This window comes from Triturus cristatus, chromosome 9, assembly GCF_964204655.1.
Source record: "Triturus cristatus chromosome 9, aTriCri1.1, whole genome shotgun sequence".
NCBI classification, from domain to species: domain Eukaryota; kingdom Metazoa; phylum Chordata; class Amphibia; order Caudata; family Salamandridae; genus Triturus; species Triturus cristatus.
The window spans coordinates 328638206-328665830 of NC_140592.1; the positions used below are offsets into that span (position 1 = coordinate 328638206).

General features: G+C 47.2%; 1 protein-coding gene across 2 annotated transcripts in view; it reads right to left on the reverse strand.

Annotated features, from left to right (window-relative positions):
- The window catches only part of RBM5 (RNA binding motif protein 5), a 327789-nt gene that overhangs the window by 70590 nt on the left and 229574 nt on the right, over positions 1-27625 (reverse strand). For both annotated transcript variants that reach the window (XM_085625066.1, XM_085625065.1), the window contains exon 19: positions 9365-9508. In XM_085625066.1, coding sequence (XP_085481192.1) covers positions 9365-9508 — 144 coding nt within the window. The remainder of the gene's footprint in view (positions 1-9364; positions 9509-27625) is intronic.

Consider the following 27625-nt stretch of genomic DNA (forward strand, 5'->3'; position numbering starts at 1 on the left):
ATTAAACGTGCCAAATTACCAGATATTTTCCCAATCGTTTCATTTTCGTTCCTAATTGTCCTGATTTATCGCGTTGATGCAGAGAACTGTTGTAAGACATACCAGTAACAGAAGACATTTCACATACACAGGTTTGAAACAAGATCTGTACAAAGCCTGCGCACCCGTGTAAGAAAGGTAGCGTTATATTATAGTTATCGGACAGTTAGTTATTGGTAGGGTGGGACCCGTGGCCGCTGTCAGTGCCGCGGGTGTAGTTATCAATGGTGTAGCAAGTGCAGTGGCACCGGCCCTGGCGCCTACTCAAATGCAGTTGACTGTATTTGATCATCCTCTGTGTGTTCTGCTTTTTTTGGAGTGGGTGACGGGCGTAGGCATACATGCCAACATTTCAGAAGAGCAAAGTGGGAGAAAAATCGGGAGAGTGGGACCTTGAATCGGGTTACTGTCATGTATGGGCTTTGGAAGTGTGCTGCTGCAGGATCGGACATTTGAAATGCAAATGCACGTTTTTTTCTTCAAGGAGCGCAATGGCAGGCAGAGAGAGGGTGATGCAAGTGTTGTGCACTGGCCTGGCAGGTTGCTGGCAGTGCATACACCAACACTCTTCACCCCCCCCCCCCCCCCTCCGTGTGTGGCAGCCTGGGCTGAAACAGCTTCCCAGGCACCCTCACAGCGCCCCCAGGTACTTCACAGGTCTTTTAAAGACCATTTGCTTGTTAGCGAGCCTTTGTTGGTTTTTCACCCCTTCAAGAGCCCCTGCATCGCCACTCTGACTATTGCTGGGAAGAATTAGCACCTTACACAATACCAAGCCGTGTCAGCTGAAACCCCGAGGAACCGGGTTTATGGATGCTTGAATCGGGAGGCGGGAGACTAGCTTTGAAATCGGTAGTCTCCCGCCTGAATCGGGAGGGTTGGCAGGTCTGCGTAGGGTCTATCTCAAATATTGTGTTTGCAAACTGTTGCAATGTGTTTATCTGGCAAAGTGCTTGATTCGATCAATTGACATTCATTCACCTTTGAGGATAATACTTCCGTGTTGTTTTCAGTAACCAGGAGCTCCCTGTTATAACCGATAAACACAGACGCACCCCTCATGTTGTCTATTATTTTGCATAGCAATGCTGGGCCTGGACTCGGTTGTGGTGATCTGCTGCTGAAATGTGCACTGATAAAAAGGGGTGCTTTGAAGGTTTTGAATGTGTATTATTTGATTTCAAAGTACGCAAATGTGTTGCAGATAGCTACAATCTCTACAAAATATTTTCTAAATCAAATAAAACATTTTAGGACCAAAACTTCAAGAATGTTTTATTCCCTTTGAGGCAAAACAAATAAAGAAATAACTTTCGATAATATGGGTAAAGTTGGATATAGGCCCTGAATAAATGCTTCTGAAATTGCCGATGGACTGCATTAGCTCGGTCTCATGCATCTTTCACCAGACCTTCGCTGGGACTGCCTCACCCTCAGTGATAGGGCCTGGGCTGACCCTGGAAAGCACAGTGTAATCCCATAGAAAAGTAAATGTCTCAAAATGAACCCCCTGGGTCTCGATCAGCCTTTTCAAAATGACAAGAGCTTGGTATTGTTTTGCAAAGTCGAGAATTTTCAGGAAAGTGGTCTGTGTTTTCCTGCGCTCTCCGTATGTAGATGTATCTGTTGAACACAATGAGTACTGGAGCGGGGCCATTGAGAGGGAAACCCGCCAGGCGAGCACCCTTCACAGAAAATTGACCCCACTCGGCGATGCTTTGTTTTCAGTCCATGTGTGAACTTGCTCGCAGCTGACTGGGGGTACATGCAAATCGCCTCAGTGCATTGCAGCCTCTAAATAGATAATGACTGCACAGCTCTCACCCGCAGCGGTGCAAATGGCTTCCCAGATTCCTCATTTTTGGGGGGGGACAGAACGCACTTTTGGGGGAAAAGTTTGAATTTTGTCTATGCTAACATGTTGTCCGTAGTCCTTTTCATATTAAATAACGTAAACGTCATATGTGGACCCGAAAGAGCATCCGTGTTTGATTATTACATAAATATATATTGCTTTCTCCCATTTGAAAATCTCACCTTTAGTAACTGTTTTCTCTGGAGGAGAAGCGCTGTAGATACAATCCCTTAGAGTTTGCTGCCGTGTGAAACTGTTCACAGCATTTTCACAAGTGCCAGTAGGAGTACTGTCCCTGGCTGTAGTTTTCAGAGGGCCGGTTCTGATTTATTTGGACAAACATTGACAGTGTTTTACTCTTTCCTTTAAAAAAAAAAAAGCATTTACAATGCAATGGTCTCGGCATTGGTAAAGTTAGAGCTATTGGCATTGCTCATGACATTATTTTTGTTTATGTTTTTGTTTTTAAAACATTTAACCCCTTCCATGCTGCGCAGATTCCGCCGCTGTGCTGACGGAATCTTGCGCGGGCGTGGTCATGACGGAACGGTTCCGTCATGAGCACAGCTCAACCGTGGCTCATGACGGAACCATTCCATCATGAGCACCGAAGGGGTTAAAGAAACGCATTGTTATTTACAATGTCAATAGCTTAATCACTCTCAAATGCGAGACCTATTGCATTTGCACCCACACACAGATTAAGCTATTGACATTGTAAATAACAATGCCGTTTCTTTACATGTTTTAAAAACAAACAAAAATAATATCAGCAATGCCAATAGCTCTGACTTTAACAATGCCGAGACCGTTGCATTGTAAATGCTTGTTTTTATATAGTACATGGCTGTCATGTTGTCCGTGCGGACTAGGACAGCCTTGCCTGAGACATGGGTCTGAAAGGCCTTTAGGGCTAAGAATATGGCTAGTAACTCTAAATGGTTGATGTGGAGTAACTTCTGTTGGTGTCCACCTGCCCTGCATGGTGTGATGTAGTAGGAGAGCTCCCCAGCCGGAGAGCGGTGTGTCCGCTGTCAGTACTATCTGAGGAACCGGGTCCAGGAACGGTCGCCCTTTGGAAAGGTTTTTGGTGGTCCATCACTGCAAAGAGCGATGGGCACAACCGTCTACCAACACCAGATCTGTCAATTGACCCTGGGCCTGGTTCCATTGGCGCGCTAAGCACTCTTGGAGAGGACGCATCTGGAGTCTTGCATGAGGTACTATGAATATGCAAGAGGCCATCATTCCTAGAAGTTACATGAACACTCGAGCTGGAAGAGTGTGTTGGGTGAAATTGGGCGCGTAGAGCCTGAATGTTTGCTATCCTGACAGGACTGGGATAGGCTAGCGCTTTTGAGGTGTCTATGGTGGCACCGAGGTATTCGTTTTACGTGGGACGATTGCAGATGGGACTTTGTATGGTTTACTGTGAAGCCTAGTTGGTGAAGTAGTTGGATAGTGGCGTGAGTGTGTTGTACACATGGTTGTATGAGTTGGCTTTTATGAGCCAGTCGTCTAGATATGGGAAGTCATGGGTGTATGGTCTTCGCAAGTGTGCAGCCTCTACCGCTAGGCACTTGGTAAACACCTGTGGTGACTCCGAATGGGAGCACTTTGAACTGATAGTGTTGACCGTCCACTACAAATCTGACAAACTTCCTGTGAGCCTTGTGAACAGGAATGTGGAAATAGGCCTCCTTGAGGTCTAGGGTGGCAAGGAAGTCGTTTTGGAAGAGCAGGGGGAAGTACCTGCTGGAGTGCGACCATGTGGAAATGGTCTGAGTGTATATAGTGATTTAGGGGTCTGAGGTCCAGGATGGGCCTTAGTGTCGTCCCTTTTTAGTATGAGAAAATATAGGGAGTAAACACCTATATTTTGTTGGGGGGCAGGAACTAGTTCTATCACACTTTTGTAGGAGGGAGATTACCTCCTGCTTTAGAAGTGACAAATGTTCCTGTGACATTATGCGTTTGGGTGGAATGTTTGGGGGGGGGGTGGGGGGGGGTAGATGCTAGTTCGAGGCAGTAGCCTGAACTAATTATTTTTGTTACCCATTTGTCTGAGGTGATAGCCCAGGCAGGAAGGAAATTGTGGAGTCTGCCCCTGACCGGAGTGGGATGGTCTGGGGGGGAGTGGAGGGAAGTCATTGGGCAGGGGTGGAGGCAGAGCGGGAGGTGTTAGTTTTGCCTCAGCCTTTGTTGTTAGCCCTGCAGCTGCCTCTCTGGTAACCCCTAGTGAAGGTGGATTGGTTAGGGGCTTTATAGGAAGTGGAAGCGGTGTCAGAGGAGTAGCCTCTGGAGGTGCTTCGAAAGTAAGAGTGGCGAAAGGAGCGCCTGGGAGGGTGCGACTGTACGGCTCCCATAGACTTCGCCGTATCGGTTTCCATTTTTTTCAGGGCAACATCAACGTTTGGGCCAAACAGATGTTCCTGGTCAAAGGGGTGGTTCAGGATGGAAGCCTGCACCTTGGGTTTGAAACCTGAAATTCGTAGCCAGGCATGGAGGAGGACGCTGATGTTATGTGCCCTAGAGGCAGTGTCAGCTACATCGAGGGCGCAGCGAATGGAGGTGTTGGTGATGGTTTTACCCTCCTGGATTAGCTTGTTGGCTCTATTCTTTTATTTGTCAGTGAGGTGTTGCATTATATGGCTTCCAGTTCATCATAATGTGCCCTATCATATCTTGCCAAAAGCGCTTGGGTGTCTGCAATGCGCCATATGTTGGCAGCCTGGGATGCAGTGCGCTTGCCAGAGGCGTCTAGGAGTTTGGACTCCTTAGGTGGTGGTGCCTCGCCTGATGCCTGGGAGTTTGCACGCTTCCTTGCAGTGGAGACTACTAAGGAGTCTAGTGGTGCGGGCCCTCGGATGTAGTTTGGGTTTGTAGGGGCTGACATATACCCCGATGCGATGGTTGATGACCCTGGCCCTGACTGTGTCTTTAAAGACCTCCGGCGCATGCTTGATAACCCCTTTAAGCATGGGCAGAATGGAAGTGGCCCTGTGTGTAGTGTCAAAGGTATCTAGGAGGGGGCGTGGGGGTCTTGCAATGTAAAGGTCGTTCTGCAGGACGTTAGGGACGTCTGGAATGTTGTAGTCCCATGGGTCTGGGGAGCCTGTAGGAGTGGGGTCCCCTGTAGGCTGGTCATGGGGCCCGTCCCCTGTGTCATCGTACACAGTCATCATCCTCATCCGGAGAGTGTGTGGGGGAATGATGAGGTGGGGGAGGCAGAGGAGAAGGAGGAGGTGGAGGAGGGGATGAAGGTATTCTCAAAGGGGAGGTAGCAAAGTCTCTTCTCTTTGGAGGTGGAGCTGGGGCAGGCATGTCCAGCGGTCTTTTTTTATGCTGAGCATCAAATGTTCAGTTTTAGGGTCTTTGACAAGTGTTTTTTGTAGTCGATCGGGCCGAAATAGTTCCTCTGTGAGGGACCGATCCATCGGCGCCGAAGGTGTCGGAGCCATAGGTTGTTTTAGTCTAGGAGTCTGAATCGGTTCGTTGTTTTGAACTGTGTGGCTTAGAAATGTCTGGTTGTTTCCTCGGCTCCGAGATGACTTTCGGCTTCGAGGTGTGGGTGTCGAGGGCTTTGGATTTTTTGCTCGGCTCCGGGGATGGTCTCCGTACCGAGGAGCTAAGTCCTCGACATCCGAGTAGTCTGCTTCGGAGGCGCTGACTAGGCCTTCTTCAGTGTGCTGTGGTTCCGGAACATCGACGCCTTCTTCGAAGATGTCGTCGGGGATTGAAGTCGACGAGTGAGCCATAGTTCTTGCTCTTCGGTCCCGGATTATCTTCTTCGATCGGAAGGAGGCGCAAGCTGGACCGTCCCTTGCCTTGTGTTCCGGAGAGAGGCAGAGGTTGCACACCTCATGGAGGTCGGTGTGGGGAAACTTGGACCCACATTGAGGACACTTCTTAAATGGAGTCCTTTCCATCAGCCAGGACCAGAGCTCAGGTAGGCCCGAAGGCCTTCGTCGACGACAGGAATTGAAGACTTCGAACGATGAGTCACGTTGAGTGTGGAGATCGCTATCGAAACAATTCCGCGGAAAGGGAAGGATTGCGCACCAATCAGTAGAACTGAAAACGGTTCGGAACCGGACCGCAAACACCACATCCGAGCCCGATGGCGGAAAAAAACAGTCTGAGGATGGAGCCGAAGCCCATGCGCAGTATGATCCAAAGGAGGAGTCACATACCTCGTGACTTCCAAAGACTTTCCAAGAGGAAAAACAACTGCAAACATCCGGGCCCAATTGCTGAAGCCTCAGCACACGTGAAAAATATATGTCTCGTTGTCAAATTCATACATAAAATATGAGTACATAAAGAAATTCAAATAACAGAGTACAATCTTCTTCTTGTCTTCTTTATTAAGACGAGTTCTGGTGAAGTATCGAGATTACAGCCATTCACAGCCAACACGTGTTTCGTCGCATCGGGAGTGTACTCCCACGACTTCCTCAAGGCTGTGCAAATAAACAGAAAGATGCCAGCTCATACCGTGAAAGTTAATACAGTAATTAAAATCCACAGTAATCAACATTACGTTTGGAATTGTGATCCCAAACACAGTGAATAATTGCGTGCTGGAGGTTTTGGGTGATCGGTAGAGTCTTTGGCTTTAGGAGGTGTATTATAGCCCTTAGCCGGTTGTTTCGGCGCCGATGAAGGTTTTGGTGCCGAAGTTGAGTCTTTGGGCTTGGGCGCTTTCGGTGCTGGCTTGTCTATGGGCCTCGGTGTTTTCGGTGCCGAAGGTGCCGGAGCCGGTGCCAAGAGGTCTTGTGTCTTCGGTGCCGAAGGCACAATGATATGTGGTTTGCTCGGGCCCGAGCCAGTGGAAGGCTTGTGTTTCTTCGGAGCAGAGCCCGAAGGCGGGGCTTCTGAAGGGTGTTTTCAGTCTCGACTGGGGCCAGCTGGCGAAGTCTTGACCAATGCCTTTGGAGGGGTAGGGGCAGTATTACTCGGGCGTTGCCCCGGAGTAATGGGGTCATCTGAGTCGTCTGCTTCGGAGATAATTTGAAATTCCTTGGAATCTTCTTCGGGGACATCGGGACCCTCATCGAAGATGTTCTCTGGTTCCGGGGCTTGTCTGTGTGCCATGATATGGCGTCGAGCTCTTCGATCCTGAATGGTCCTTTTGGATCGAAATGCGGCGCAGGCTGGACAGCTGGACTCGTTGTGATCCGGCGAGAGGCACAGGTTGCAGACCTTATGATGGTCACTGTGTGGGAATTTTGCTCCACACTGGGGGCATTTTTTAAACGGCGTTCTTTCCATGAGCTGTAGGCCATACAGCGCGGATAGGTCCAATCGCCAGAGTCGACGTCCGGAACTGGTCCGATGAATTCGATGTCGAGTGAAGGTGCCTCGATGTAGTTTTAGAAAAGTTTTTCGCTTTGAAAGCTTGTTTTTGAAGTTTTCTACTGGAGTGGAAAAGTTACATCCAAACCCGATGGCGGAAAAAAACAATCTGAGGATGGAGTGGATGCCCATGCGCACTGTAGTCCAAGGGAGGAGTCACCTATCTCGTGACCCAAGACTTCTTCCGAAGACAACAACAACCTGCAAGCATCCGAGCCCAACACCAGATGGCGATCTATCCTAAGTGTGTGATCTGCAGCTCATATGCCTCGAACACTTACTTACCTTAGTGTGAAGATCTTGGTCTTAAATTAAAATACAAAGTAAATGTTTCTAATATTAGTCAGGATCTCCTTCTCGAGCAGTGTGTACATTTTTGGTCAATGATGTGCAATAAATGACTTGCACTCCTATTTTAGGCCTAAGGCTACTCTCCTACACTACCACTAATGGAGCACTTTGGGTTTTACATTAAGCCCTGTATACTTTTGGTGAACCCCTGGAATCTGCCTGGTATAACCACCTAGTGGCAATACCATATACACAGCCAGCTTCCTACATGTACTTAAAGCCTAATGTGATAAGATACAACAGAGGCAACAGATGCAGTTGCAAACACATTGGACACAGACATCATTACATATGCCCATGGTAAAAGCAATACCATTTCAAGTGTAGGTTTAAGCAGTCCTTAGTAGACCCAGTGCTTGCAATGATACTTCTTCAGGGGATCTCTACATGATTGCACTACCTGCTAAGGAGCCAAGTTCTTAAAGAGGGTCATAATGGGTGGTTTAAGGAACTTAACTAGTCGGTTTGGACAAGAGCAGAATGCCCAAGTATGAATGGAAGACTACCAGAACAATAAATGTAGGGAGAAAAGTCAAGCAAGTATACAAGGTTCCTTCTTTGTTGTGGATGACAATGGCAAATAGATAAATATTTCAACAGTGTGATCACACTAGGAGCTATCACTGATTGATCTTTTGAAGGCATCTGTCCATTCACTGTATGTTCCTGTTAAGTGTTCTGCTGAAAGTGAGACCTTGTGCGAGCCCACAATCCCAGAGGACTTGTTGATATAAAGAGACTGCTCTCATCTCCGAAAAATTCACAGGAAGCTGATCTTCTATAGACCAGTGGCCCTTGATGGAGAAGTTCTTGAGATGGGCCCTCCCCCATCTGTCCATGGATAAAAAGGAGTTCTAATGTGATTTGGCTGTGGTCCTGAGAATAGCAACTTTACTACTATATTGGAAATATCCTGGCAACCACAGAAGCGCTTTAGAGTTGTTCGTGTATGGTGCACTTCCATGAGTCGTTTACCAGGTACCAAGGTCAATCTACTTTCGGTTGGCTTCTTAAGAACCAAATCTAGCAGAAAGTCTGGACAACTCAATGTGCGTAAATCAGGAGTGGCTTCATGCAGAGACTGGCAGTGTAGTATCAGCCCTTGCAAATACATAGATGAACTATGCCTGACTGCCTCTTGCTTAAGGTGAGGACATGGATCACTTTGCTTAATTCAAGAACATAAAAATGGACGGTCTGAAGAAACGGTGGAAGTTTAGCCTGTTGATCTCCAACACAGCATAAACTGAACTGCAGGAAAGGTTTGCTGCCAGGAAGAGAATGAAATTTGTGTACGACACCATTGTATCGTGGTTTAAGGAAAAACAGATTTGAAAGAAGTGGAGAGGCTGAAGGTCCCCCCCCCCCTCCTCCCAGTACTCCAGGATCATGCTTCTTTTTGGCAACCAAACATTCAAGCATACAAAGAAATGGCACCCTTGTGTCCTGAGAAGTGCTGCTACATAGGAGAGACATTATCTAAAGATTTTGGTTGAAGAGTCTGAAGAAAAGCACCTTCAACTGGTAGTGCTGGCAATTACCATCAGTGGTCCAAACAGGCATGTATCTGGTGAGAGTTAAGTTATGAATAAACCTAACCACAAGCCACACCTGCAGCAAAATGCACACAATTCAACACTTGCTTCTAGTGCAAGTCTCCAGGCTAGGCTGTTTTATTACAGACACGGTCTGACTGTCAATATGTGCTACTAGGGGAGTTCAACCACCTTACAAGGAAGCACAGGGAGTGCCGATCATTACCTTTTTCTCAAAGAGGGCAAAACCTGCATCAGCAGCCGCTGATTCTCTCCTTTCCTCATCCTTTGAAGTCAATGGCTGGAAATTCTTGACGTTTTCTTTCTGTTTGTTCAAACTCTTGGCCCAGCGCTCCATGTCCTTCGCAATCTATATAAAAAAATTGTGAACAATATTTCCAAATAAATACTTGTCTTGCTTTTTTCCTGCGTGTGATCATGAAAATTGCACACTGAGAAAGTGGCTCTGTATATACTGTTCCCAAATAGGTACAGGGTGTACAGAGTCCACAGTCCCCAGAGGCTTGGCAGAGGCTAAAGTTAGATATAACCTTACTCTCTAAAGTGGTAGCTTGGTCGAGCAGTAAGGCAGTATCAGAGGACAGTGTAAAGCATTTGTTGTACACACTCAGCAAATGGTCTCACACTCAATAATTGAACTCTAAACCATATACAAAAATATATACTTGTTTTATTTTAGAACCAACAATAGGTATTAAAATAAACTCTCAGAATGAGATGCTTTAGCTTTATATAAATACTTTTGCAATAGGCAATTGACTTTTGTAGAAAGTTACACGTGGTTGCAATAGGCAACAATTCTAGACACAATAATGCATTGAGTTCAATGGAAGTTTCAAGTTATTTGCAACAGATTACTTTTAGGATTACTTTTGGAATTCCAGGACTGGATCCTAGATTCAGTCCTGGGTCAGTACTTGGAATCAAGTGATAAAAGTAGACTTAACTACTGTGATGATTTTTAGACAATATTTTGCTATTTTAACCCCTTCAGTGCCCGCCCCTTTCCCCGCCCAGTGCCGGCCGTTGTATTAGCGGGCGGGGTCTATGACGAGCTGGACTCGTCATGGGCACAGCGCCACCGCGGCCCATGACGAGTACAGCTCGTCATGGGCACTGAAGGGGTTAAAAGTGGACACTTAGAAAATATTACATAGAAAACAGTCAATGATTACCTATGGAAGAACATTCAAGTTGCAGGTATAATATGTTCTTGTTACTTTTGTAATCCAGTATTGGGTACCTAGACTCAGTACTGGTACCTTTATCCAAAACAGGTAAGCAATTACGTTTTCAGAAGTTATACGATTTTTAAAGAATATTTAAAGTTTGCAGAAATTGACACGTAGAAGAAATTTCACAGAAAAACAGTCAATGATTTCCTATGGGAGAAAATTGGGTTACTGGTAAGTACAGTTGTAAGTATTTTTCAGAGTCAGTGCTGGGCACCAAGATCCAGCACTGGGAGCTCACCTAAGAGCAGGTGAGTATTTTTGTTTGTTACTCGGATGATTTTTTGTGAATATTTTAAGATTTGAAGTCCACACTTAAAAGAAATTTCAGGAAAAAGCCAGTAAATGTTACCCTATGAAGAAAGGAATACGCTACTTACCAGTATGCATCTGTTCTTGGCATGTAGAGCTGCATCTGGTGTTGGGCCCGGATGTTTGCAGTTTGTTTTTCCTCTTGGAAAGTCTTTGGAAGTCACAAGGTCGGTGACTCCTCCCTTGGAACGTATTGCGCATGGGCTTCGGCTCCATCCTCAGATTGTTTTTCGCCAACAGGGAAAGATGGAGCGTAGTAATAACAGTGAAGAAACCCATGTGTGTTGTATCTAAATAAGACAGACTGGAACAGATACAGGTAGCCGGGGAGTCGGGTGGGCGTGTGTAGATCTGCAGCTCTACATGCCAAGAACAGATGCATACTGGTAAGTAGCATATTTCGTTCGAGGCATATGAGCTGCAGATTACACACTTTTGCATAGACTATATAGCAGTTCCCAACCCTAGCGGTGACCACCAGTATCTGTTGCAGTGGTTTGAAATAAGTGTTTTTAGTACAGCCTGGCCCACACAAGCTTGTTGCTTGGTTTGCACATCTACACAGTAATGTTTAGTGAAAGTGTGCGGTGTTGACCATGTAGCTGCTTCGCAGATATCTAATGGGATGTTCCCTAGAAAAGCCATAGAAGCCCCCATCTTTCTTGTAGAGTGGGCTTTAGGGGGAACATATAGCGTGCGTTTTGCTTTGTGGTAGCAAACCTGTATGCATTTTACAATCCACCTAGCTATCCCTGATTTAGAGATGGGGTTGCCTTTATGTGGTGAAGAGAAAGAGACAAACAGTTGTTTTGTCTTTCTGAAAGGTTGTGTTCTCTGGATATAGTAAAGTAAGGCCCTTTTAACATCCAGTGTGTAGAGCCCTTTCTGCAACAGTTTGAGGTTGCGAGAAAAAAAAAACGGTAATTCTACCGATTGGTTTAGATGAAAGGGTGAAATGACTTTGGGTAGGAATTTTGGGTTGGTACGGAGGACAACCTTTGGAGGAAAGGTTCTTGTATAGTAAGTGATTGTATCTCACTGACCCTTCTAAGGGAAGTGATGGCTACAGGGAAAGCTGTTTCCCATGTGAGAAATTGCAGTTCGCATTTATGCAAAGGTTCGAAAGGCGGTCCCATTAGCCTTGTGAGAACTATATTTAAGTTCCACACAGGTGAGGGTGGTACTCTGGGGGGAATTATTCGTTTGAGGCCTTCCATGAAGGCTTTAATGGCAGGCACTCTGAAAAGTGATAGGTGCTGTCTGTTTTGTAGGTAAGCGGCAATTGCTGCGAGGTGTAGCCGAATGGATGTATATGCTAGGTAACACCTTTGTAGATGGAGTAAGTCGCATATGATGTGCTGTATAGATACGTAGAGGGTTGATTGTGTTATGGCAATAAACAACAAATCTTTTCCACTTGGCAGCGTAGCAGGCTCTAGTGGTAGGGCGTCTAGCTTCTCTGATGACGTTCATTCAGTCGGGGGGAAGGTTAAGGTATCCGAATTCTAGGAGCTCAGGAGCCAGATCGCAAGGTTGTGCTGAGCTGGGTCCGGGTGTCTGATCTCTCCATGGTTCTGGGTTAGGAGGCATGGTGAGAGGTGTAACTTTTGGTATGGCACTACCGAGAGTTCCAGCAGCGTGGTGTACCACGGTTGTCTGGCCCATGTTGGAGCTACTAGGATCAGTGTGAGGGAATGCTGTTGTAGCTTTTGCACCACTTATGGAATTAGTGGGAGAGGTGGAAAGGCGTACGCAAATTTGCCTGACCAGTTCATCCATATCGCATTGCCTTCGGACAATGGGTGTGGGTATCTGGCGGCGAAGCTTGGGCATTTTTTGTTTATGGGTGGCGAAGAGGTCTATCTGTGGATGACCCCACATCTGAAAGAACGGGTGAAGAACCTGCGAGTGAAGTTCCCACTCGTGGATCTGCTGCGTTTGTCTGCTGAGCAGATCTGCCATGGTGTTTGACTCCTGGGACGTGTTGGGCTAGGAGAAAGATTGTGTGGAATTGCCCATCTCCATATGCTCTGTGCTAGTTAAGAGCTGTGGAGTGTGTGCCGCCCTGTTTTTTGAATGTAGTACATGGCCGTCATGTTGTCTGTGCGAATAAGGACTGCCTTGCCTAAAATCTGTGTCTGAAAGGATTTTAGGGCTAGAAAGATTGCCAGTAACTCCAGATGGTTGATATGGAGTAACTTTTGTTGCGGCGTCCACTGTGAGGTGTAGTAGATGAGCTCCCCAGCCGGAGAGCGATGCGTCTGTTTGGATTATTTGTGGAACCGGGTCCAGGAACGGACAACCTCTGGAAATATGTAGTGTTCCACCACTGCAGAGAGCGATGGGTGCGACCGTCTACCAACACCAGATCTGTCAGTTGCCCCTGGTCCTGGTTCCATTGGCGCGCTAAGCACTCTTGGAGAGGACGCATCTGGAGTCTTGCATGGGGCACTATAAAAATGCAAGAGGCCATCATCCCCATCAGTTGCATAAACACTCTTGCTGGGAGAGAGTGAGGAGGTATGAATCTTTGACGCAAAGCCTGAATGCTTGCAATCCTGGCAGGATTGGGGTAGGGTATGGCTTTTGAGGTGTCTATGGTGGCACTGAGGTATTGCTTTGTGTGGGATGGTATTAGCTGGGACTTTCGGTGGTTCACTGTGAAGCCTAGCTGGTGAAGTAGTTGGATGGTAGTGGCGGTGTGATGTACACATTGGTTGTAGGACGTGGCTTTTATTAGCCAGTCGTCCAAATATGGGAAGACGTGAACGTGCAGTCTTCTGAGGTGTGCCGCCACTACCACTAGGCACTTGGTGAATACCCTTGGTGCTGTTGTGACCACGAATGGGAGCACTTTGAACTGGTAGTGTTGCCCGTCCACTACAAATCTGAGGTACTCTGTGAGCATGGTGTACCAGAATGTGAAAGTATGCGTCTTTCAAGTCGAGTGTGGTGAGAAAGTCGTTTTGGGAGAGGAGCGGAAGTACCTGCTGAAGTGTTACCATGTGAAAATGGTCCGTATGTATGTGTTTAGAGGCTGGAGATCTAAGATAGGTCGTAGAGTCTTGTCTCTTTTTGGTATCAGAAAATATAGGAAGTAGACCCCTACATTTCGCTGATTGGCAGGGACTTGTTCTATCGCCTGTTTTTGTAGGAGGGAGATTATTTCCTGTTTTAGTAACGTGGAATGTTCTTGTGACATTGGGCGTTGCCTGGGTGGAATGTTGGGGGGGGGGCGAGGTACGGGGGGGGGATGTCAATTCTAGGCAGTACCCTGAACGAATAATTTGGGTCACCCATCTGTCTGATGGTCTCACAGACGTGAAGGAAATTTTGTAATCTGCCCCCGACCGGAGTGGGATGGTCTGGAGGGAAGTCATTGGGTAGGCAGTGTGGCAGAGCGGGCGGTATTTGTTTTGCCTCTGCCTTTATTGTTATTGCCTCTATAGCCACCTCTTTGATAACCTCTTGTGAAGGTGGATTGAGCAGGGGATTTGTAGGACGTGGACGCGCTGAGTAGCCTCTGGCCGTGCCCCGAAAGGAAGAGCGGCGAAAGGAGCGCCTAGGAGGGTGTGACTGCAGGGCTCCCATAGATTGCCGTATCTGTGTCCATCTTAGAGGGCCTCATCTACCTTTGGGCCAAATAGATGTTCTTGATCAAATGGATGATTTAATATGGAGGCTTGTACCTCGGGTTTAAAGCCTGAAACTCTCAGCCAAGCATGGCGACGGAGGAGGACGCTAGTGTTAATGGCCCTGGAGGCTGTGTCTGCTGCGTCTAAGGCACAGCGTATAGAGGTGTTAGATATGGTCTTACCCTCTTGAATTAACTCATAGCCCCATTTTTGTATTTTTCTGGGAGATGGGGCATGATGGTTTCCAGTTCATCATAATGCGCCCTGTCGTATCTGGCCAATAGCGCTTGAGTGTTGGCGATACGCCATATATTGGCTGCCTGTGACGCAGTGCGCTTTCCTGACGCGTCCAGTAGCTTTGACTAGTCAGGTGGTGGTGCTTCGCCTGGCGCCTGGGAGTTTGACCTCTTCCGTGCAGTGGAGACCACTAGGGAATCCAGTGGCGCTGGCCCTTTGATATAGGCAGGATCTGTGGGGGCAGCTTTATACTTCTCTATGCGTGGGTTAATGACCCTAGCCCTGACTGGGTCTTTAAAAACCTCTGGTGCAGGTTTTATTACCCCCTTGAGCATAGATAGTATAGAAGTAGACCTATGTGCGGTATCAAAGGTGTCGAGGAGGTAATCTTCCTCTACTGGGTCAGTGTGTAGCTCTACCCCGTGATAATGTGCCGCCCTCTGAAGTAGGTGGTGAAAACCTAATGAGTCTTCTGGTGGAGATGACCTGGATGGATAAAGGTCATCTTGTGGGACATCTGGAATGTCTGGATTATTATAATTGTCCCATGGGTCTGGGGATCCTGTAGGGGTGGGGTCTTGTGGCACATCCCCTGGATCGTAGTATGGGTCCCCCTGATCATCATGGTCTGGAGACGGGGGTCAGAGAGCGAGGAGGCAGGGGTGGAGAAGGCGGAGGGGGCGGAGGTGGAGAGGGTGGAGGAGGTGGGGAAGGCACTCTGAAAGGGGAGGTAGCACAGTCTTTCCTCTTTGGAGGTGGAGGCGGAGCCGGCTTATCCAAATGTCTTTTTAGTAGAAAGTGCCAAATGTCCAGTTTTTAGATCCTTGGTAAGTGTTTTTTGCAAACTATCCGGTGTAAACAGTTCCTGAGACAATGTTTGTTCGGCGCTGAAGGTTTCGGGGCATATGGCTTTTTAGGCTTGTCCGTGCCGTGCTTTTTTGTAACCTCCGATTTTTAGGCTGGGTTTCGACACCGAGGACTTTGGTGCAGAGCTCGGTGTCGAGGTAGAGGCCGGTCTCTTTTATGGTGCCGAAGTGTGTTTATCGGCACCGTTTGCAGGCTAGCTCGAGCCGCCAGAAGGCTTATTAGGCTTCTTCACCGGGCCCGAAGGTGGGGTGTTTGAAGCAGTGTCTTTGGTCTTGCCTAGGCCCGGAGGCGAAGGTGTGACCAAAGCCTTTTTGGGTGTTGGCGCGGGTGTGGCATGGGGTATAGTACTCCCGACCCTCTGCGCCGGGGTGATGTCCTCCACATCCGAGTCGTCGGCTTCGGAAGCACTGACTAGGTCCTCTTCGGTGTGCTGCTGTCCCGGAGCTTCGACGTAGTCCCCGAAGAGGTCGACTGGAGCGGAGGTCGAGGAGTGCACCATGTTGCATCTGGCCCTTTGATCTTGAATAGTCTTTTTCGATCTAAAAGACTTGCAGGAGGGACAGTCTCGAGCCTCGTGTTCAGGGGAGAGGCAGAGGTTGCACACCTCATGAAGATCGGTGTGGGGGAATTTGGACCCACAGAGGGCACTTCTTGAAGGGAGTTCTTTCCATCAGCCGAGACCGGAGCCGGGATAGGCCCGAAGGCCGCAGTCGACTGGAATCGAAGAAGTGTCGAAGAGAAGGCGATTAAGATGATTTGTTTCTGAAGAATCTCGATGAGTGAGGATTTTGCGTCGATCGTTGAACTGGAAAAGTTCGGAACCAGAGCGCGAAGTATTACATCCGAGCCGGATGGCGGAAAAAAACAATCTGAGGATGGAGCCGAAGCCAATGCGCAATACAAACCAAAGGAGGAGTCACCGACCGTGACTTTCAAAGACTATCCAAGAGGAAAAACAAACTGCAAACATCCGGGCCCAACACCAGATGGCGATCTATGCAAAAGTGTATAATCAGCAGCTCATATGCCTCGAACATGCAGTTTCTCATCTGCTTACAGGTGGTAAACTAGAGCTGGGTCCAGGATCCAACACTGACCTAGAAAAAGTAACCATAATCCCACCTGCTAAGTGAATTTCCTTCCATAGGATAACATTGGTAATTTGATCAGAAAAAGTTTTTAAGTGTCAACTTTTAAAATAGCAAACTATTGCTTTAAAATCACAACAGTAACTAAAACTTATTTACTCACTTGTCTCCAAGAACTGTCCCAGGACTGAATCTAGGATCCAGTCCTGGAGAAAAGTAATACTGAGAAGTAATCAATTGCATATAACTTAATACATTGAGCTCAATGGGAATTTTATTGTGTTTGAAATTGTGTTACCTATTGCAATAAACTTACCTACAAGAGTCAATTGCACATTGCATAGTATTTAACTAAAGCATCTCATTCTGAGAAAGTATATTTTAATACCTATTGTTGGTTCTAAAATAAAACGACTATATTTTTATACAAACCATTGGCCTAGAGTTCAGCTCTTGAGTGTGTGAGACCATTTGCTGAGTGTGTACAACAAATGCTTTACACCGTCCTCTGATACTGCCTTACTGCTCGACCAAGCTACCACTTTACAGAGTAAGGTTCTATCCAACTTAAGCCTCTGCCAAACCTCTGGGGACTGTGGACTCTATACTCACTGTACCTATTTGATAACAGTATATATAGCCACTTTCTCACAACATCTACACAATAGTGTTTTGTGAACGTGTGCGGTGTAGACCATGTAGCTGCTCTGCAGAGATCATCCGAGGGAATGTTCCCTAAAAATGCCATAGAAGCCCCTATTTTTCTTGTAGAAAGGGCTCTAGGAGGAACAGTTAAAATAAGTTTTGCATTGTGGTAGCAAATTTGTATGCATTTAACAATCTATCTGGCTATCCCAGACTTTGATATGGGATTGCCTTTGTGTGGTGGTGAGAAAAACAAAAAGTTGTTTAGTCTTGCGAAAAGGTTGTGTTCTCTCAATGTAATAAAGCAATGCTCTTTTCATCTAAAGTATGTAGAACTCTTTCTGCGACCGTGTGTGGTTGCGAGAAGAATACAGGCAACTCCACAGATTGATTGAGGTGGAAGGGAGAAATGACTTGGAGGAATTTAGGTTTAGTTCAGAGAACAACCTTTTGGTGATGGATTTGTAAGAAGGGTTCCTGAATAGTTAGTGCCTGTAGCTCGCTAACTCTTCTTAGAGAAGTAATGGCCACTAGGAAAGCAACCTTCCATGTTAAGAATTGTAGCTCACATTTATGTAAAGGTTCAAAGGGAGGCAAAAGGGAGGCCCCATTAGTCTTGTGAGAACGATGTTTAAGTTCCATACAGGTGAGGGTGGAACTCTGGGAGGAATTATCCTTTTGAGTCCTTCCATGAAGGCTTTGATGGCAGATACCCTGAATAGTGATAAATGTCTATTTTGTAGATATGCTGCTATGGCAGCAAGGTGTAGCCTAATAGACGTAAAGGGCTAAGTTGCACCTTTGTAGGTGTAGTAGGTAGCCGATGTGTTGGATAGGCACATCTAGGGGATTTATGTTATTGTTATGACACTATATCACAAATCATTTCCACTTGGCTGCATAGCAGGCTCTAATGGTAGGGCGTCTAGCTTCCTTAATTACGTTCATACATTTAGGAGGAAGGTTAAGGTAACCGAATTCCAAGATTTCAGGAGCCAGATCGCAAAGTTGAGCTGAGCTGGGTCCGGGTGTCTGATCTCTCCACGGTTCTGGGTTAAGAGGCGTGGTGAGAGTTAATCTTTGATGCGGAACTACGGACAGTTCCAGTAATGTGGTGTACCAAGGTTGTCTGGCCCAAGTTGGAGCAACTAGAATGAGTCAGTGAGTATTGCCGTAGTTTGCGCACCACCAGTGGTATGAGTGGGAGATGCGGAAAGGGGTACGCAAATCTGCCTGACCAGTTCATCCATATTGCATTGCCTTTGGCCAATGGTTGTGGGTATCTGGCGGCGAAGCTTGGGCATTTGGCGTTTTGGTAGGTGGCCAAGAGGTCTACGTTTGGTTGCCCCCACATTTTAAAGACTGGTTGAAGAAATTGTGGATGAAGTTCCCACTCGTGGATCTGTTGCGTTTGATGACTTAACAGATCGGCTATGGTGTTTGACTCCTGGGACATGTTGGGCTAGGAGAAAAATGTTCTGAGGTATAGCCCATCTCCATATGTTCTATGCTAGCTGAGAGAGCTGCAGAGTGTGTCCCACCTTGTTTCTGTAAGTAGTACCTCTGGTTTTAGGTGTGTCAAATGTTCTGTTGACATTGGACGCTGTTTGGGTGGAATGTTTGGGGGGGGGGTAGAGGTAAGTTCGAGACAGTAACCTGATTACACTATTTGCCGCACCCACCTACCTGTCTGTGGTGAGGTTGGTCCAGACAGGGGGGAACTGTTGTAGTCTTCCCCCGACCGGAGTGGAATGGTCCAGGGGAAGAGGGAAGTCATTGGGCAGGGGTGGAGGCAGAGCAGGTGTTAGTCTTGCCTCTGCCCTGGTTATTGTTGCCTCTGTATCCTCCTCTCTGATAACCTCTGGTGAAGGTGGATTGGGTGAGAGCCTTGTAAGAGGTGGATTGGTTATCAGATGAGTAGCCCCTGGAGTTGCCCTTGTAGGATGAGCGACGAAAAGAACGTCTGGGAGCTTGCGAATGCAAGGCTCCCATTGATTTAGCTGTGTTCGTGTCTTTTTTCATCTTTTCAAGGGATGCGTCAACATTAGGGCCAAAAAGGTGTTGGTCGAATGGTTGGTTGAGGACAGAGCTTTGCACCTCAGGTTTAAAACCGGAAATGCATAGCCACGTGTGCCTGCGGAGAAGGACACTTGCGTTTACTGCTCTGGATGCTGTATCTGCCACATCGAGAGCGCACCGGATGGAGGTGTTGGTGATAAGTTTACCCTCCTGTATGAGGTCGTTGGCCTTATTTTTGTATTTGTCTGGCAGGTGTTGTAGTAGGGACTCAAACTCATCATAGTGAGCCTTATTGTATCGGGCTAACAGGGCCCGAGGGTTTGCGATGCGCCAAATGTCAGCTGCCTGTGACGCTGTTCTTTTGCCAGAGGCGTCCAGGAGTTTAGATTCTTTGTCGGGCGGAGCTGCATCACCTGATGTTTGCGAGTTAGCCCTCTTTCTAGCATTTGAGACCACCATAGTCTAATTGAACAGGGCCCTTAATGTAAGCTGGGTCTGTAGGGGCACCTTTGTATATTTTCTCAATTGACGACTAGCCCTCACAGGGTCCTTAAATACCTCTGTAGCGTGCTTAATAACCCCTTTGAGCATGGGTGAAGTGGATGTGGACCTTTGGGTGGTGCCAAAAATGTCCATTAAAAAATCTTCGACCAGTTCTGTATTTAGGTCGACCCCGTGGTACTGGCAGCTGTGTACCAGCTGATTAAAACCCATGGTGTTTTCTGGTGGGGCAAGGCCTAGAGGTGTAGATGTCATCTTGCGGGACATATGGGACATCAGGCGTATTATAGTCATCCCAGGGGTAAGGGGCAGTTTGTGGAGTGGGGTTCCCTAGTGGCAGGTCGTCTGCACCATCCCTTATCATATGGTTGTCATGGTCTACTGGTGTAGGGGATGGTGTAGGAGAACGAGGTGGTGGGGGAGAAGGTGGGGTGGAGAAGGGACTCTAAGAGGTGATGTGGCTATGTCCCTCTTTTTAGGTGGTGGAGCTGGTTCAGGCATGTTCAGTGGTCTTTTCCTGGAACTCAGTCAATTGACCAGTCTTAGGGTCTTGAGTTTTTTTTGTTGAGGGTCTGGTTGAAAAAGCTCTTCTGAAGAAGGATGGGCTTTCAGTGTCGCCATCGAGGGCTTTTTCGGCTCCGGAGCGGTTTTGGGCTTGGAGCCGTGTGATTTACCAGTCTGTGTGCTTCTGGGTCGATGGTTTTTCGGCTCCGAAGAGTGTTAGTCCGAACTTTTGGGGAGTGGCTTCTTCGCCGGCTCAGAGTGTTTTTTCGGTGCCAGGGAGTCACTGCTTGGTGTCTTCGGTGCAGAGGGCTTCGAAGTGGAAGTAGCGGTCGGCCCGGAGGATGGGTGCAGCTTCTTTTTCGGTGCCGATGATTGGGCACCGGTGGCAGGCAGACTCGAGCCAGTGTCGCCGAAAGGCTTGGTAGGCTTCTTTGCTGGGCCCGAGGGCGGGGCTTGGGAAGCTGTGTGTCAATGTGCACCTGAGCCCGAAGGTGAAGGTGTGACCGAAGCCTTTTTTGCTGTAGGGAGTGGGTCGGGGTCAACGTCTCTACTTACGACCCGTTGAGCCGGAGTCACTTAGTCGGAGTCATCCGCTTTGGAGGCGCTGACTAGGCCTTCGACTCGCTCTTCTGGCACATCGATGTCGTCAAGGATCAAAGTCGACAAGCGAGCCATGGTCCTCCGAGCTAGTCGATCCCGAATGGTCTTCGAGCTTAAAGAGGCACAAGCTGGATAGTCTCTGGCCTCGTGCTCCGGAGAGAGGCAGAGGTTACACACCTCATGCAGATCTGTGTGGGGAAACTTAGACTCGCATCGAGGACATTTTTTGAAAGGCGTCCTTTCCATGAGCCAGATGCCAAGGCTCCGGTCGGCCCAAAGACCTTCGACGACTTGTAGAGATGCGCGCCGATTAGGGTTTGCGATCGAGACAATACCGTCGAAAGGGTGAAGGACCGCGTCGAAACAGGAATCGGTAACGGTTCCGAACTGGAGCGCGAGAAACCCATCAGAGCCCGATGGCGGAAAAAAACAATCTAGAGGATGGAGCCGATGCCCATGCACACCTTGATGCTAAGGTGGAGACCCCTATCTCGTGACTTTCAAAGACTTTCCAGGACAAAAACAAGTGCAAACATCCGGGCCCAACACCAGATGGCGAACTATGCATAGTGTGTAATCTGCAGCTCATATGCCTCGAACATAAAACTATGTTCTAGCATAGTATAATTTTTCATTTTCCAGCTCTGAGGCAGCTTGTACAGGGTGGGGAATAGGAGGAGTGCTATGTTTACTCCCTAAGTGCACATATGTGTTTGGCCGGTCGTCTCAGGCCCACCAAAACACAAATGCGCTCTTAGGTTTTTCCAGTCCGGCTGCATTTAACAGCCCCCCCCCCCAGCCGACTCCCTGGCCTGACCAGAGCAGCTTTTTAGCCCGCTCAGGCCAACCACTGTGCTGTTTTTAGGAGAGCAGCATGGGAATTGGTTGGGAGTATAGGACCAGGAAAAGAGGTAGCATGACGTGGGAGGCGGCTTCAGGTAAATTTTTATTTTTATATATTTTAACACCTCCACCTGGCCTGCTCTCCTCTGCCTCGTTTCCTTCACCTGCCCCATCACCCTTTGTTTGGGACAGCTGCCACTGGTATCATTGGTGGAAGGAAAGTAAGCAGTTGGAGGTAAAGGCAGGCAGTGGTGGAAGCACTGGGGGTGGGAGGACCTGGATGCTGTTAAGAGGGCTGGCACTGGGCCATAATTCATTCACTGCCAGTCTAAGCACCCGCACTCTAAAAGCTGAGGAAATGGGGAAAATATTCTGAGAAGCAGATAGCGGAAGTGAGCCTGAGGGTGAGAGATGGAAGGAGGCTGCTCAAGTACTGGACACATTTGAGAGCAGGTCATTGCTACACTAACTAGTGGGACTGTATACAACAGGGGTTTGTAGGAGAGACCTAAAATGGAGTAGGACTAACTGGGAAAGGATTAATATCAGCATTTTGAGGGCCTGTTAAGAACAATTGTTACTTACCTGTAAACAGGTGGTTCTCCAGTATTGGTGTCTTTCATAGATTCACATGCTTGAATATTCCGTCGTCGGAGTGGGAGTCCCACGGTAAATAATATAGCAATATATACAGTCATAATATATAAGTAATCATATAAAACAGAGATATAAATAGGTGATAAGCATCAAGAATGTCCCTATATGAAATCTCCATAGAGATACATGGAGAGAGAAAAAAGACATTCGCAGTCTGTCATTATGTTGGTCCAAACTACGGCCAATCAGGCGCCAGCTCCTCTCTAGAAAACTTCAGAGCTCCTCACCTCAGATTTTCGTAGCACCAGAGTGACTTTAGAGTTTATGAGGAGAAGAGAGCCTCTGAAGGGAGGAGGGAGGGTCACATGTGAATCTATGAAAGACACCAATACTGGAGAACCACCTGTTTACAGGTAAGTAACAATTGTTCTTCTCCAGTATTGGGGTGTCTTTCATAGATTCACATGCTTGAATATAGAATAGATATCAGTAACAATTAGCATAGTTTCAATAATCATATTAAACTGAAATCGTAATGACAAACAACATCTATCTATCTATTATCATTTAATATCTATCTAAGTGCAAATGAGCCACTATTCAACGGTAAATGGAAACAATATGGAGGAGGGAAGGAAGAGGCTCACCTTATTTAAAAAGATTGCGAAGCACTGCCTGCCCAACTGCAGCATCCTTTTAGTTTAAAGCCGCCAAACAGTAGTGTCTTGTAAAAGTAGGTCTGCTCGACCATGTAGCTGCTCTGCAGATTTGATGTAAAGGCACTCCAGCAAATAAGGCGGTTGAGGATGACATTGCTCTAGTGGAGTGAGCCCTCACTGGTGACTGCAAAGGCTTGTTCGCCTTTTGATGGCAGAAGACGATGGCTGCTGACACCCAACGTGCAATTGTTGGTTTTGTAACTGGACGTCCCTTGTGAAAACGCCCATAAGCAATGAAGAGCTGATCCGATCTTCGAAAAGAAGCTGTTCTGCTGATGTAGAACTTTAAACATCGTTTCACATCCAGGGAATGCAATTGTTGCTCCGCAGGAGTTTGAGGTTTAGCAAAGAAAGTCTTTAAGATCACTGGTTCGTTAATATGGAAGTCTGAAGGCACTTTAGGCAAGAATGTTGGATTAGTGCGCAGTACTACAGAATCTGGTTTGAACTGTAGGAAAGGAGGATTTATTGTAAAAGCGTGAATGTCACTGACGCGACGTGAAGACGTTGGTGCTAGAAGAAGAGCCACCTTGCATGTCAGATACTTCAAATCGAAATTGTGTATTGGTTCGAACGGTGGTCTCATTAATTGTGCCAACACAATGTTAAGGAGCCACAATGGAGGAGGGCGTCTAACAGGTGGGAATTTACGAAACAACCCTTTGAAGAATTGATGCATTATCCTCGAAGAGCAAAGGGAAGTTGAACCATCCTGACGGAAACAAGAAATTGCCGCCAGAAAAACTCAGGGTTGCAAGAGAAAGTCCGGATTTAGCCAATTGTAAGAAGAACGGTAGCAGTTGTTCTGGTGTAGAGTGAATTGGATGAACCCCAGTAGATGCACACCAATGGCAGAATCTCCTCCACTTTAATTTGTACGTTTTCACCGTAGAAGGAGCCCTCGCCTGAGCCAAGATGTCTCTACAGTCCTGTGGAATATCTAGATGGGCAAATTCACAGTGCTCAGGTTTAAAGCTGATAAGCTCAGTGATAAGGGATTCGGATGACAAACTTGCCCCTTGCTCATTGTAAGTAGATCTGCACGAGGATGTAGAAGGATGGGTTCGCATTGGGAAAGTAGGAGTAATTCCGAGAACCATGCCTGTCGAGGCCATCGTGGGGCTATGAGAAGTAGATGGCAGGGCTGCCTCCGCATCTTCCACAGGACACGAGGTACGAGAGGGATTGGGGGAAAAGCGTAGGCAAACCGATTGTACCAGTTCATCAAAAGGGCATTGCCCAGTGACCCTTGATGGGGATGCCAGCTTGCATAATCGGCATTTCCGGTTCTCTGGTGTGGCAAAGAGATCCAGCTGTGGACGACCCCATCGTCGAAATACCATCTCTACAGTTGGTTGATGTAGCTCCCATTCGTGGGTCGAGGAGGAGGATCTGCTCAGGGAATCCGCCAGAATATTGGATACCCCCGGTAGATGAACTGCTGCAATCGTGATGCGATGGTCGAGAGACCAGTCCCAGATCGACTGAGCTAGTCGAGACAGTTTCGGAGATATTGTTCCGCCCTGCTTGTTTATGTAGTGCATGCAGGTTGTATTGTCCGTCTGTATTAGGACAGTTTCTCCTTGGATTAAAGGAAGGAACGACTTGAGAGCTAGAAATATAGCCAAGAGCTCCAACCTGTTGATGTGCCAGGTTTTTTGACATATCGTCCACTTCCCCTTTATTGACAAATCCTCCAGATGAGCACCCCATCCTTCTAGAGAGGCGTCTGTTATTGTCATGTCTGGTACTAACGACAGAAATGAAATTCCTTTTGTTAGATTTGATGGCTGTGTCCACCATTTGAGTGCCGAATTCATACGGTCTGACGTTTACGTAGTCGTTGAACGAGCCAGTAACTTGACGCCATTGGATGTCTAGTTCTTCTTGGATGGGGCGTGGGATCAAAGCAATACATGATGACGCCATCCCTATAAATGACTTTAATAGTCTTACAGAAACTGACCTTTTTGATCGTATAAGGGACACCAATCGAAGAATCCTTTGTAGACTGTCTTGGGAGAGAAACGCCTTTGTTGACACTGTATCCAAAGTTGCTCCTAGAAATTCTTTGCGATGAGATGGGAGTAGTTGGGACTTTATGGATAGTCCTAAGGAGCGAAACACCTCCTGACAAAGACGTTTGTCCCGTAGAAGTTGAGTTTCCGATTGCGATTTTAGGAGACAGTCGTCCAGGTATGGGAAGATTTGAACACCCTGGAGACGTAAGAAAGCTACCACAGGAGCGAGCACTTTCGTAAACACTCGAGGGGCTGATCGTAGACCAAAAGGTAATACCTTGAACTCGAAATCCTTGTGACCGACTCGAAAGCGTAGAAATTTCCGATGTCGATGTAGTATGGGGATATGAAAATATGCGTCTTGGAGGTCGATTGTTGCCATGAAATCTACCTTTGAGAGTAATCACAAGATCTCTACAAGCGTTAACATACGAAAGGATTGTTTCTTTAAATATTTGGAGAGCCCTCAAATCTAGTATTGGCCTCCATTCCCCGTTCTTCTTGGTGATAAGGAAGAATCAGGAATAAAATCCTCTCCCTTTTTGAGATCTTGGTACTACCTCTACGGCTCCTTTGCGTATTAAAAGTTGAACTTGATGAAAGTTTTGATATGAGCCGGCGGTGGTCCGGTAGGTGGCGTGGGTGGGGGAAATTCGATGAACTCTAACGTGTGACCTTTTTCTACAATGTCCAGAACCCAACGGTCCTTTGTTATGGAGGACCATTGAGAACAGCACAGTGAGATTCGACCTCCAATTTTCTGGGACTGATGCAAGTCATTGTCTTTTAGGAGTGGAACCTCTGTACGAGGATTTCCCTCTTAAAGTCTTGGAAGACTGCTGCAGAGAGGATTGCTGTTGATTGTAGGTATAACTATTGGAACCCTGGTTGTATGGTCGATATTGATTGCTTCCTCTCCGAAAATTAGAGGTGCCGCGTCCGCATGCACCCCGAAAGGGCTGTTTCCTAAATTGCAGCGTACCTAGAGAGCGAGCAGTTTCTGTATCTTTTTTGATCGATTGGAGAGCTTCATCCACATGATCTCTGAATAAAGATTCTCCGTCGTATGCCATATCCAATATTTTCGCCTGCACCTCCTGGCGAAAAGATGTCGAGCGCAACCAACCTTGCCTGCGCAATACCGCTGCTCCAGCGAGTTGACGGAAACCTGTACAAGTGATGTCAACTGCACAGTCAATTATTTCTTCAGATGTTCTCTCTCCCTCTTGAAGTAGCTTCACAGCTTCAGTCTTAGATGCATCAGGTAGCATTTCAACTAAAGCCGATATATCCGCCCATAGTTGCCGGTCGTAACGACCTAAAATGGCTAAGGCATTGGCCGCTCTTACAGTGGTGGAAGCCATCGATGAAAATTTTCGCCCTATGGCATCCAAGCGACGTCCATCACGATCAGGTGGTGCAGTGATTGTAGATACAGGGTTTCTAGCCCGACGCTGCGCTGCTTGTGTGATTACCGAATCTGGTTTTGACTGACCAGTGAGGCACGCTGGAGCTCCTACTGGCGGCTTATACTTCTTGTCCAACCTAGTTAACTGTGCCGGAAGGCTATTTGGTGTTTTCATTATCTTTTTACCTTCATCCCAAATAAACTCAATAATAGGGATTGTATGCGTCTGCTTGAAAGGTTGATTTTTAAAATCATACAGAAAACAATCCTCTTCTTTATGTTCCGTAGTTAATTTGAACCGTTGGGCCGCTCTATCCATCAACTGGTGAAAACTTGCAATGTCAACTGGTGGTGAGTCTCCTGGTACCACTGGAGAGGGAGATGGTGTTTGGGCATGGTAGTCATCCCACTCCGCCATATCATCATCATCATCATTACCATCGCCACCATCATCCAGGATCTCACCATCTTCCTTGTCTTGAGGAACTTAGTCTTCATTGTCATGTTGAGTCAATGTCCGAGCTGATGATTGTATCAGCGGAACTGAAGGCGTTATAACTGGCACTGGCGCCGACACAGGTGATGGAACCACTGGAACAGCAGGAACTACAGAGTCTTGTGGTGATAAAGGAAAACGCAGATTATAATCATCCAACATGAGTTGAAGATTTGTAATAAGCGACAAGGGTAACGTCGCAGTCTGTTCTTCCATAGGAATTTCTTCCTGATAAAACTGTTAATCACTTTCCTCCTGGCATTTTATCAAATTCGATGGACTGTGTGCTGTACCGAAAGATTCAGGTAGACCTTCTCCTGAATCTTGATCGGAATCAGTTGCGAACAAAGGTGAAGGAAGTTGAGAATCATCCAAGGGTATGACCTCATTTAACATATCCTGTTGGCTACTTGGTGGCAATGGCAACAAAGGTACAGAGGCAAAGGACGAAGTAGTCGTTGAAGGCGCGGAAGAACTTTGTGGATCTATTGACCTCTGCGCAGAAATGGTCGTTGCTGGTGTCAAAGACGATTTTGAAACCTTCTTAATCTTTATCTTCATCAACGAGACTGCCGTCGACGGGATCGGAAGTACAGGAGCCACTGTCGACATCTTCGCAGACTGAATCGTCGACGGAACCAACGTCGACGGGGCCATCGTCGGCGGGACTGTCGTCGACAGTCGTCGTCGGGGACGACGTCTTTTTCTTAGTCGACGGAGCACTCGTCGACTAATCAAATCG